Raw genomic sequence first — 13401 nt, forward strand, 5'->3', positions numbered from 1 at the left:
TATTCACAGATCCTCTCCTTCATTAGATGATGATGATTGCCCTTTCTTCTTCCCGCCTATGCATGCATTTGCTTGTCCACACTTACAAACACAAAGGCCAACTCTTATCTAAACTCAAGTCTCATACAAGCCATGCCTTTGCCTTGATTTGCTTTTCAAATATTTCATGGGTTGTTTTTTTTTGTTTATTGCAAACAATCTAAACATATTCACAGAAGCACCTTTTTCAAAGAGTCTCCACTGTAGCTCTTTAACTCTTTATAACTTCTTGTTATACACTATAAAACCATGTTATCATAGGAAAGTAACAAGGATTTTATTTTACATGTGATGAAAGCATAATGACAATATTCCAAAATAAGCAAAGTAACAAAAATAAAACTAACATGGTATTAGTTGTAAAGGGAAAAAAGACTCCTGAGATGTCTTGAAACTTTTCTGGCCAAAAATAATTTTTGAATCTTTGAAAAAAAAAAAAATCCAGTTTAAAATACTTCAAATGAACTTCAAACTTACTTAATGAATGAATTGAAATACTTCAAATAATACATGTTGTACTTAAATGAGTCATAACTGTCATTTATCACCTCCAGATTCAAGTAACATTTACTAATCATAATTTACTGTTGGTGTGATCTTTAATTTTTCTGTTTCATTTGTTTTTGCTATGTGCAGGCTCTCATATGGACTTCCATAGAACTTATTTCCCAACAACTATTAACATATGTCAGTTACAATACCTGCAAAAATACATGCTGCGAAATATTGAACAAATGTGAACAATGCCCAGTTCTGGTGAGCAGGAGCTGGATGGAGAGATTGTCCTCCTAGACGTAGTCCCTGCCTGTGTGGCCTGAAGCGTGAGAGGGTGGGTAGCGTGGAGATTTCCCTGAGCCCTTGCTGGGGCAGTTGCAGCAGAGGAAGCCCCCTCCTATAATAATGAGACATGCAGCTCCCCATCCAACATACAGGGCACTTCCAAATTCAAACCTGTGAATCATACACAGATTACACTGATTACACTGAGGGGTTTTTTTTTGTTTGTTTGTTTTTCCAGATTTACCAGCATAGACACAAACTGATGACATCATATTCAATTAAGTCTGATTCACAACAGTACCTTTCAAAGTCATTATTGTAAAGTTCACAACATAAACATAAAAGAATATGCTTGAAAATCAAAGAACTATTTTGAAACTATGAGAAATATGCTTATTTGCTTTTACTGTGGTGAGTTAGATGAAAATACTGATACCTATCTCATGTCTACACACTAAATGTGAAGTTACAACCAGCAACTGGTAAGCTTAGCTTAGCACAAAGACTGGAAACGGCTAGCCTGGCTCTGCCCTAAAACATAAAATGCAAACATGACAAGTTGTGGTTTTTCTTGATGTAGAGACTTCCGGTCTTTATGCTAAGCTAAGCAGCTGCAGGTCATATTTACAGTGTTTTTCTAAGTGTGTTCTGAATGATAAACTAAATTACTTGGACTGGTGGAAGAACAACAGCAGAATAGAAGATAGTGTTTGCTTAGTGTCCGTCTCTGCATCATGACACACGCCTTCAGCCATACCTGATCATTTACTTAACTCACCTTGAATTAGTGGGAGTGAATGGGTTGTAGAAGTCCTGTGCTATTCTGTGGCCATACCAGGATGTTCCCACCAGAGCAAGCAGACCTGGAAAACCAACGAAACCTCTTTAAGTGTTGCAGTGTAAAAGGGTAAGAGAGTGAATCATCTGTTGTTTCATCTTAATAAAAACAGAAACCCACACATTTACTGCAAGCCAAGGCCTGTTGCAACCAAGAGTTGCTGCAAAGGAACTGAATGAACTCTAACCAGCAATAATGAAGATAACCCCTCCAGCCAGTGCCACTTTGTTCTTCTGCTCTGGTTGGTCTGCCATGCAGGTGGTGCACTTCATGCCCACCACCTCCACCAAGATGGAAATAAATCCCAGCAAGATGGAGGACAACATCAGCCCTCGTGTGCCCTGTACGATCCCTGGAGACAAAGTGGTAGCACAGGATCAGCAGATTTTTTTTGCAGATTTTATTACTTCCTGTTGACATACAGTCAAATCTCATCAGGACTTTTTGGATCGACTCTAGTCTTTCTTTCTTTATACTTTCTAACAGGCAGTGATTAAACTCCCCCGTATGTCTATCTGATAAGAAAGTACAGATAAAACATAAGCATAAAAATATCCAGTGGCATCACACAAACAGTCCTCAGCATATAGTCTTTTTAGGTAAGTATGTTTTTATTGAATGTCATGGTACCTCCTCTTGTTTTCAACAGGTACAAAACAGGCGGGAGTGCTGACAACATGAGTCACATAAGTTGTGGTGAAGCAAGAATGATTCGATGAAGTTGGTATCATTTATGTTTTTTGTTTTGTCTTTTTTCTTTTACGAAAGGTTAAAAATCAGTTTACATGTATACATTTCCATTGAAATTGATCACCATGAATAACCTCTAATCCTTTTGAATGGATTTCCTTTTGCTCTGTCAGCTGCTGGTATTTGACTGACATGTCTCTGCATGTAAGAGGTCTTCAAGAAAAGGCCACTCTCTACTCTTCTGGGAAGGTTTGAATGACCAGGGGTTTCCACACATTCCTGTTTTACAGTTTACAACCAGACAATTCTTGAACTACTTCAAACATGTCATGATTCAACCATAGAGTTACTACTGAAAAAAAAAACATTGTTTAAATAATTGTTGTTTATGGTCCCATGACCCATTTTTTCCCACACCTGTATATTTGTAGAAGAAGAAACTGATTTGTGGGCTCAGTATGCTCTGCCTAAGATGACATGATATGTTTAATAGTTGATAAAGGAATCTTATACACGATGCAATGAAAACATGAGATGTCAGACAATGTTACCTGGTAGCTGGAGAAGTGAGTCGTAGACTTTACACTGAATTTGACCCGTGCTCTGTGATGCACAAGTCTTCCACAGTCCCTCATACATCGCCTGAGCTGTGATGATGTTGTCTCCTGCGTAGGACGAAGCTTTCCACTCCACCATGACTGTGGATGCTATCGAGCCAACAAAGCCCAAGAAGGCCAGTGTGAAACCAAGAAGCTGTATTCCTGCATTGGCCATCTTTTAAAATCAGAGATAGTAAAGAATCCAAGAACAAGAAATAAAAAAGGTAAAAATACAAAACTTTCTTAAGGTAGTGCCAGGTGGTTTGGTGTGGTGGATCTGGCCCCAAACAATGGGACTGTGCATCTTCAGGTAATTACCTGGAGGACAGGGAGGATCCAGGAATGCCAGCACCTCTGACTGAGGTTATGAGGAGCAGGACGACACCTAGTGGAGACAACGTTCTCCTGCAGGGAGTGAAAATGACTCCTGAACTTCCACCCAACGGCCACTGAAAATGCAAAGCTACACACAGAGTAACTCACATACTGTACAGCAGAACAACACATCTATTATTATATAATGAAAGATCTATACACTGTGGGCATGGAATAATTTAAAAGATAAACTTCATTTTTTGACACTGCCCTCACTCGGGCATTCAAACACTGCATTTATGTAATAATGAAAAAAGTCAAGCTCTCTCCTTCATGCCTCATTAGTCAGGTGTTATGCTGTATATGAATGTGTGGATTATTTTTTATGTGACTCTGTGCTGTTGTGATTAGGTCTTTATTGTAAAAGAGATCATGTATCTGAAAAGACATCCAGGTTAAATAAATGCAGTATATAAAATCATCAGCAGCAGTTGTAGATTGACAGAGTAATCTACTGTTCCCATTAAAGCACATTTCCTCTCAGATCTATTTGTTTTGTTTTGGTAAACAGTGACTCAACACTGACAGACTGTTGCTGAAACTAACATAAAAAAGACAAAAATCCTCTGCTTTCTTCCACATGTTGTATATTACAGTAGCAAATAAAAAATCTGCTGCTCTGTGAGGCTACAGAGCATATAATCCTGTAATTCGTCTGATTCACTGAATTACAGGATCGTCCTCTTTTCTTGTTGTGTGCAGATGAAACCACGACAGGAGCTGGCCACTGACCAAAGGTTTTGTCTTGCCTAATTCAGACTTGTTGTCATTTGCACTTTGTGTGAGCTGGCTTGTAGATCCACAAGGGAATTTGATTCAATGCTGCGTGATCCCTGAAACACAGAGGTATGTTGAATTTCATTCATTTGGATGGGACGTTGCTCCTTTAAATCAACACTACTCATTCTTATTTCTGTGGATAATTGCCAGCTTATACAAAAGAATCATGAGCATACTGTATCCTTTTTTGTTTTTGTATAAAAACAATATCAGCCTCAGTTCCCTGTTCATTCATACAAGCTTTCTACATGTTTTGACAGTGGAAAATGGACAAAAAATTGGGCCTGACTCTGTTCCTGCTGCTGCTTCTCTGTCACGAAAGCAACACAGAGTCAGAAACTTCTTGTCCTTACAAGTGCCAGTGTTTCACTCCGGTCCAAGTTCTGTGTGCAGATGAACGGATGACATCTTTGCCCCGTAACATGTCCAAGCAGGTCAAGGACTTAATTGTAATGACATCATCTGTGGCGTACCTGTTCCCTCACACTTTAGAGGAGAGCCCCCAACTCACCAAGATTGTCTTCCTGAATAATGCACTGCGAAGTATTCACTCTCAGGCTTTTGAGCATCAGACTGAGCTGCAGGAGCTGGAGATTAGTGGTAACCCCTCGCTGGACCATTTGTTTCTGGGGACTTTTTCAAAGCAGAGAAACTTGACTAAACTGCAGCTCAACTTCAACAGATTCAGGGCGATGCTTCCCGGCATGTTTGACTCCCTCAAACAACTAGAAACTCTGCAGATGAAGGGAAACTTCTTATTAGATCTGCCTCCATTTCTTTTCCTCAACCTCCAAAACCTTCATGTCCTGGATTTGTCCCAGAATAAGCTTGAAGAAGTGAGAAGAGAGACATTTGCTGGTCTGGCCAGCCTGGAGGTCTTGAAAATTAACAACAACCTCATTAGTAATCTTACTTCTGACATATTCCACAATATTTCTCAGCTGACGGAGCTTCACCTGGAGGGGAATCAGATATCAGAGCTCACTGAGGGCGTCTTCTCTGTGTTAACCAAGCTAAAGGTGCTGAACCTCCGTGGAAACCTTCTTACAGCCTTCAGCGATAAAGTCTTTGGATTCAAGGACTCAAATTTGAAGGAGCTGAACCTTAAAGGCAACAGACTGACTGAGCTGTCCTCGCTTAGCTGTTTCACATCTCTTTCTGACCTTATCTTGTCCTCTAACCAGCTCTCCAACCTCCCTGAAGACATTTTTAGAAATGTTACACTGCTGGAGTATCTGGATCTCTCTGAAAACCAGCTCACATTTCTTCCTGAAAGAATCTTCAGTGATCTACTTAGTATCAATGCGATCCACCTCCACAAGAACAATCTGAGCAAGGTGGAGCCCAAACTGTTTGAGAACCAGTTGCTCATTCAGCAGCTCTACCTGTCTGACAACCAGCTGGAAACTCTCCCACTGGGCCTTTTAGACACTTTCGCCATCCAGCACACAGTGAGGCTGCACGGAAACCCCTGGAAATGTGACTGCCACATGTGGTACCTTCATGACTGGGTGCTGAGAAACAGCCTGGACATAGAGGTGCTGGACAGGATGGTCTGCGAGAGCCCGGACTTCCTGAGAAAACGAACAGTCGTCTCCATCGCCAAGGAGCATCTGGTGTGTCAGGTGTCTAAAGACGAGATGCCAGTTCCCAGCAGCTGTAGCCTACAATCCTCCAGTGACACCATGATCATCAAATGTAAAGTGGATAAATGTTCTCCACTGACAGTGAAGGTGCAATTTCAGGACGATGACGGACACATTAAGGAGCATATTTTGAAAAATGAGCATCCTCAATGCAGCAATGAGACAATGACCGAGAACATCGATCAGTAATTCTACCTGTTCATTAAATTTTGTCCTCCTGCAATTGTTGTTTGTTCAAACTACGAGTCAGCACTGTAAACAAACCTCTAACTAAGCAGCTGATAGCTAGTACACATGACGGCTGCTGAATGATAAGAGGGGTGGATGAACCCTGTCCTTCTATAGTTCAAAGTTCAATCCAGTACATTTAAAGATCCTGTCACTGCTAAAAGGAACCATGAGGAACATGTTAATCATCTGCTAACGTGTTTAATGACTGTGGTGTGTTTCCAGTAGCCTCTGGTTCTCCTCTTTCTGTAGTAGCCAACACTGGCAGTGTTTGAGCGTCTTCAGTCAGAGTATGAATGTTTATATCAATATGTCCGTTTACAGGTTATGTCTTTTGCAGGTTGTAAAAACTACAACAACGTCAATAAAATAGAATATTAGAAAGTAGAAAATAAAAATAGAATATTTTGCTCATTGAGACATTTAGATTTACACCACTTAAAAAGGGCAGCTTTTGTAGGTAAAAACATGATCTGCAAAAGAAGGTGTCAACATAGTTGTCGTACAAATCTAGTGCAGTAAAAGTATAATATCTTGTGAAATCTGGTGAAGTAGAAGTATAACGTAACAAAAAATCTATTTGATTTCAGCTTTTGAGTAAAGCCATCCACTCTGTCATGTAGGGCTTTCAGAAACTGATCGAGACCAACCAGTCCTCCTCTGATCACCCCACTGCCCCTGAATACAGAGAGGGATGATAAAGAGTGAGGGAGCAGAGCAGGGAGGAGGGAGGCCTTGACACAACAAGGCACACAGATGGCTACACCTTGAATACAGCACCCTAACCCATGCTTAATAAGGGTCAAAGGCCAGAGGGTCGATTGGGCCCTTGGTCCGAGCTGAATGACATCACAATTCACATGACAAAAAGTGGTGGCTGTCTTATTTCCAGAGTTTGGAGGGACATTCTTAAGTTGGAGGTAATCCTCACTTGACCAAAACTATGGGGTAAAACAGCCATTTAACATTAGGGCTGTTAGCAAATGAGCAACACGGCAGGAAGTTGTTAAATGCATATCTTTATTCAGTGGAGATGATGGGCTTAAAATTAATAATAAATTATTTTGAACAGCTGAAAGAGGAAACTAAATGAGATATGAAACAAACCACAAAATATTGATGAAATTAATTTGAAAAATATATGAGGTATCCATAAAATGGTGATTTCACATTAGTTTTAAAAATTGCTAAGTACTCACTTGTGAGGGGATATTTTATACATTGTACTGAATCAATCAGAAGTCATTAATCAAACACTGAGTGCAACTCTAATGTAAACATTAAAAGTAGTGGACATGTAGTCATTGCATTGTAATCATTAACAGAAGTCTCTAATTGTCGACAGGAGTTTCTGTAAACTGAAGAATTACAGATATGAGAAGCGGAGTCTGACTGTAAGCCCCTTTTAAGCAAAACTATCTTAAGCCTGGGGTAGTTTTCCAGCAGTGGAAAGAAACACCAATGTTAACTGGTCTCTCTATCACGCCTTTTTTTCTAATGAAGTTAGTATGCTAACCAGCTAGCCCCGGCCCGTCTCATCGCTTTCTGATAGCGACTCACCATAGCCTCCAATCTGCCCTGAAGACGTAACGCTGCTCTGAGGGCATTTTATAACCTGTTGTCTTATAAAAACAAGTGAAAATTATCACCACCTCCTCCCAGCAAGAAGCCACATTCACTGGCAGAGAAAACTTACAAATAGCCCCATTAAAGCTGCCCTAATCAATATTTTTTTTAAAGAGTATTATCACCCAACACTGCAGTTCCCTCAGCTCCACAGTGTTTAGCTTCTTTTAGCAATTGTTTTGGTATTACAGCTTTGTTTGTTTGTTTGTTTGTTTTTTTCATTGCTCATTGCTTTGCAGAGAAAAAAGGAGAGTGGATATTAAACTTACATTCATCAGGTGAGCCGAAATTTCAAAACTCAATAAGACTGCTAATGTAGCTCTGTGTCTGCTGGTTGTGTAAATAAGAAACAAATCAATAAGCAACTGTTCACTAACACATTAGACATATCAACTTTGCCCATGTTGTGCTGCCCAAGTGGCCACAATTAACAAATGAAGGCAGGTGTGAACTTAACTTAAGTTAAGTTAAAAGCAGTGGCTGGTTGCACAACAAACAGTGTGTTTGATGATGATGAAGCCAAGGCTTGGCTAAGTGTAATTTCATAGGTTAATAGAGTTATCTCCAGTACCAAGTCACCTGTCAGCATCCATCACTGCCAATTATTCTCATGGCCTGTTAAACTTACAACAGCAGGGTCTGAGTGCTGTGTGTGAGGCACAATGAAAAGCAGCCCTTTACCCCCATGGTAAGATCCCAACTTTCTGTCCTACAGAGCGCCGGACACCATGCTCCACACAGCAGCTCAACAGATAGGAGAGGAGAGAAACAGAGGGGAGGAGACATTATCTGGTGAGACACACAATGTCCAAAACAAAACAAAGCACTGGGGGGGGTTTCCCACAGAGTTTAGATCGACCGGTGAGGAGGGAGGTGACGAGGGCAGGACAGGGTCCTTAAGGGACAAAGAGTAGAGGTCATCTGAGACTCAGTGCCTGGGGCAAGAATTCAAGAGGAGAGTTTTTGATCCAAAAATGTTAACTAATTTCACATCAAGTTGCTGCATGTGTGTTTTATCACCAACCTTATCATTATTGATATCTCACTGTAATAACACAGTGTCACAGTCTTGAGGACAAACGTCATAGGACTCAGTGGAATATTTCTTCTTTAACTGTCATACTCATTGTTTTTCTTTTTGTTTTTGTTTTTAGCTTTGCTTAAATGAGATCAGTCAATCATGAAATGATAACGAACACCAATTTCCATTAAGTGAACAGGTCCATTAGATACTCTCTCTCAGCCTATGAGAGGGTGACACACATCCTCCATGATACGATGACCTGAACATCTCAAGAACACAAATAGGCCATTTTGCACACTCAAAACGCGAGCCTTGCTTACAAACAAGGGTCAATATTTACCCCTCAGTGCACCCAGACCCCCAGGTGGAGGCTAAATTGGTGTTGCTGACCAAATTAATAACAGTTGACCTGATGTCGGTGTTAAGTGGATGGGGAGATGTTACCAGAATGGTCGTCTTTTTGCATACTGGTATACTGCCCTTTGTCTTGTCCGTGCCTATTGGAGGATAACAAGAGGCTATAAGCTCCTTATCATCACATTACAATTATGGAGGATGAATCAGGAACTGTGGCCCTGCGGACCTTGCTCTTATATGGCTATCCTCGTTTTGTTTCCAGCTCCACAGATGGAGAGGTTTTATTATGCATGCATGCAGCCCTTCATTGTATATTATGAGTCGTTCTAGTCACTGCAAAACTTAGCTGCAAAACAATTGACATATACCTCCCACACTCCAGCTTCCAGAAGCAGAAGTAATTTCTGAAGAGGCCTTTGTTGCACAATAGAAAGACGCGATAAAACGATGCTTGAGTACACTTCACAAATAGTAAGACATTGCTCACCATCATTATGCATATAACATTTAATAAATTCAATTTCATCAGGTCCAGCGTTTGCCCTGTCAAGTCTTGGTTCCCAGTTTTCAGAGAAAAGTTTTGACTTGCTTAAGGGAAACATTAGATCTAAGAGGACATTGTCTCCCAGCAGTGCTGAACAAAACAACAATCTGTAGTTGTAAATGTTAATGGATGTTTGGACACATGCTCTGCAGCTCTTTTACCAGAAGGTAAATGGTTGAAGGGTCTTCATGAAGAGTTAAAGACAAAGCAGGGGTTTCAAGAAGACAGAAAAAACACCAGCCAAACAGGATTTTGACAACCTGGCATCCCTTAAAGTTGTATTTCAATCTCTAATTTCTCATCTATAGCTCTGATCTCATTTATGAATGACTTATTAAACATTTATGAAGCTATTAGTTAAAACATCTTTAACCCTTTAAAAGTGAGCATTACCAGAAAGTGGTAAAGTCGTTTATGAAAGAGTTTGAAAGTTTATGAAAAAAGCAGCATAGCATGAGTGCAGGTAGAGCACTGTTCAATTACTGCGTCCCAATCATTGGCTTATTAATCAGTTGTGTGTCTATCAGCTTATTGGTAACATGCAGTCATATTCATTATAAGCCAACACTGACTGTTACTCTGCAGATATGTTCAAGCCAGAGTTGTTTGCTGCTCCCCCCACCACCCATTCTGAATCATGAGAAGCTGAGAGAGAGAGAGAGAGAGAGAGAGAGAGAGAGAGAGAGAGAGAGGGAGACTGGTAGCGGTGGTGGTGGTGGTGGTGGTGGTGGTGTGATGATGGGAAGAAGTGGGGTGAGACAGTGAGAGAGGAATAGAGAATGATGAATGAATGAGGGAACCTGATTGAACTTATTCTCAGCTTCATAATCATTATCAGTAAATTCCTTGACAGACATGTCTTTTGAATTTTTGTAGCTTTGGCCACCCTTTCTATCTGTCTGTGATGATGCTGAACTCACCAAAGTATTTGCTGAGCAACATAGCTGCAAAACAACAGGCTAAGAAACGCAAGCAGTCAGGTGAGTAGAAAAGTTGCAAGCAACTAAACATTTTAACCAGATTTTTTAAACCACTCAATTTGGAGGTACAAATGAAAGTGAGCATGGTATAATGTTGGCAATAATTCCAAATTACACAGGAAAAGTATATGTACGCACAACCACAGCAAGTACGGCAGATCACATTTGAAACAGGAAGTCAGTCTTTAAACTGTGATGGTGTCTTTAATAGACAGTTTGGATGTTAAATGCTGCAATTTGTCCCAAATCTCAGCAATAAACTTGATGATAACAATGTTATTATTACTGTTAAGGAGAACTACAAAAATAAGACGGAAGATATTATACATCAAATGTATTGTTTCATCTTCCCTTTGACTTTTTCAGGTAGAATCAGTTGATGCCTCACACATGGTTTTCCAGAGCAAAAGTTAAGGCTGTAATTAGAGTATTCGTATTATGGGATGTCTCACTTTGAAGGAACACCTGCAGTGAAAGTGTATCTCTATGGTCCTCTTCATAAGCCTTCACGGGCATATGGCCAAGAATGACAGAGGAAACAAGACCCCCACCCCCCCACCCCCCAACATTCAACACAACATTTCCTTTGAAGATGCGGTGACTTGTGATCTACTACTAGAGCTACTCAGTATTAATGACCACACCATCATCCCTCTGTGTGGGTCCAAACTAATAAATTTTCCACTTGCAGTGTTATCGCGTCATGCTGATACTAAATTCACCCCCGGAAGTTACACTTCCACCAGTATGTGTTCAGTTTTTCAAAAACAACCAGCTAAATCAAAAAGGGATGAATTGGAGTGAAGGGACAAAGAGTATTGTCCATTCACCATTGATATCGAGTGCATAATCTATTCATTAGCCTTGATGTGAACCACCGCTGACTACTTCAACCCCCATCAAGCACCATAACAACCATAACAACAATACCACGCCAGTTCACCCACCGAGGCAGAGGCGGTGGAGGTTTCCGGTGTGTGTCCGAGGGAGACCATCTCTACAAACGGGGAACCTGTCACTGTTGTCACTGTGTTTGTGAGAGGAAGCCATCAATCATGGAGCACAGGGAAAGGGCAGGCCCTACCCAGCTCCATGTTTACTATTCTTTACAAGGTTTGGGAAAATACTACATCAAACTAGGCTCTTGATTAGGGAGGGGCAGGGAGAGGGGATGATGGCACAATCTGACAAAGGATGGAGGGAGGGGACCGACACCGGTAAACAGCACAAATTTCCTCAAGAATGGTCGTCATTTACTGAAGCTGCTCTATCCAGAACCACTCCAGCCTCTCCATCGCCTAAAGGTGTGGATAGGAGGGACCTGGCACTTCACAGCTCCTCTCATCTGAAGAGCGCAGCCTGGCCTGAAGAGTTCTCAAAAAACCTTTAAGACCAGGACCTTTGGGAGCGGCCAACAATAAGCCTTCTTTAGCACAGTGAAAGTGACAGCATGGTCCTTCCCCCTCCCAGCTATTAAACCTCTTCCTGGATAAACAAGAGGAAGGCCCTTTATGAAGATGGAGAGGGTCACAAAGAGAGGAGCCATTGAGCCACTGAGGGGCCCGTCTTTGTTTTTGTGTTTCGCAGGGTCTTCTCAATGGCTGCTCTGGTAGGAGGGGGTGCTCTATTTTTGTCTTTAAGTCCTCCTTACTGCCACTCTTCTCTCAGCTGTGCCAAAACAGAGATGTAAACTTAATTGACTGTATCATTTGCACAAAGTGAGGAGTTTTTAATAACTTTTTAGTGACAGATTATTCGAGAATAAAATTATATCTTTAAGAGCCTCTGTCCTCTCTTTCTAAGATGGTGATATGTCACCACATACATACAAAACATGAGTGCAAAATATTGTGCAACTGTTCCTCAAAGAAACAAGGGCTGCTTAGAAACATAGTGGTTACTTCTGCTCCTGTTTTGACCCAATCTTTTAAATACTATGAATACTAAATAGGAAAACCCAAATGGTCACGGATTGTGTGAGTGTCTGCCTATGGAGGTGCCACTGTTTGATGCTGTCAAAGGGAGGCCCTGTCTTCTGGTGATGGGCTGCCAGGTCTGTTGATGGGTTGCCAGATTTAGGACAACATGCTGTCGGAGCTGCCTTGTCTTGAGAGTCTGAATGAGGGGCACCTGTGACCTCTGGTCACGCTCTGCTTGTGGCTTGCTGTGTGAGCACCACGCTCAGGACACACGCTGGGGCCGTCAGGCCTTCAACTATCCACTAAATGGGCAACGATTGGACTGGCGCTGCAGGGCTGCTACTGATGAGCTGTTGTGCAAATACACACTTACATCAACAAATCATTTCAAATCAGATCTACAGCCTATTTGATCAAATGGTTGAATTAGCTATCACTCTTCTAGTGCCAGATAGGTGCAGGGAAGACACCTGAAAAAGTAACAACATGCACTGAAGTAATACCAGCACCTTGTTTAGCTCAGTCTTCATTTAGCCCTGTCAGTACGTTCATGATCAGGCCTCATATATTTCAGATTTCCCTTCTGGCAGCAGGGCAGGCTGGCTGGCCCGCGCATGTCAGCAGACCCTGCTTCACCCTCCGTACTGCTTGGCAGCATGCCCTTTGGGCTCAACACAACATCTCAGGTTCCTTATCTCCTTAGAGAGATGTTTATTTCGAGTCAGAAGACAAGTTTCCCTATCACTGGAAAGGGATGATCAGGTGTGGACAAGACACAGGAGGGAGGCTGCATTTATACAGCTGCTGTGCAAGACTAAATGATGAGTTAAATGAAAAGATTTTCCACAGGCCTGAAATGACGTCTAACTTATGGCAGCACTTGCTCATCTGTATCTGAATACATGTACATTTGAATGATAACCAGATAAGGTTTTTTTTGGCAGAAGAGAAATGACTAAGACACCACTGCAGGAGA

General features: G+C 41.4%; 1 protein-coding gene across 2 annotated transcripts; it reads right to left on the bottom strand.

Annotated features, from left to right (window-relative positions):
• Nucleotides 1-286: 286 nt before the first annotated feature.
• On the bottom strand, nucleotides 287-6127 carry cldn1 (claudin 1). Of its 2 annotated transcripts, none has more exons than XM_071491528.1 (6): nucleotides 5601-6127; nucleotides 3265-3351; nucleotides 2899-3121; nucleotides 1845-2009; nucleotides 1598-1682; nucleotides 287-990 (listed from the first exon to the last, which is right to left on the bottom strand). In XM_071491528.1, exons 1-6 carry the CDS (start codon nucleotides 5712-5714, stop codon nucleotides 828-830), a joined length of 837 nt encoding a protein of 278 aa, XP_071347629.1. In that variant the 5' UTR covers nucleotides 5715-6127; the 3' UTR covers nucleotides 287-827. The 2 variants fall into 2 exon arrangements, with proteins under 2 accessions (XP_071347629.1, XP_071347630.1); XM_071491529.1 differs by having other exon boundaries at nucleotides 3265-3409.
• Nucleotides 6128-13401: the final 7274 nt, after the last annotated feature.

Source organism: Trachinotus anak, unplaced genomic scaffold, assembly GCF_046630095.1.
Source record: "Trachinotus anak isolate AG129_WGS33_773 ecotype Australia unplaced genomic scaffold, CSIRO_AGI_Tana_v1 ptg000012l, whole genome shotgun sequence".
Taxonomy (NCBI): domain Eukaryota; kingdom Metazoa; phylum Chordata; class Actinopteri; order Carangiformes; family Carangidae; genus Trachinotus; species Trachinotus anak.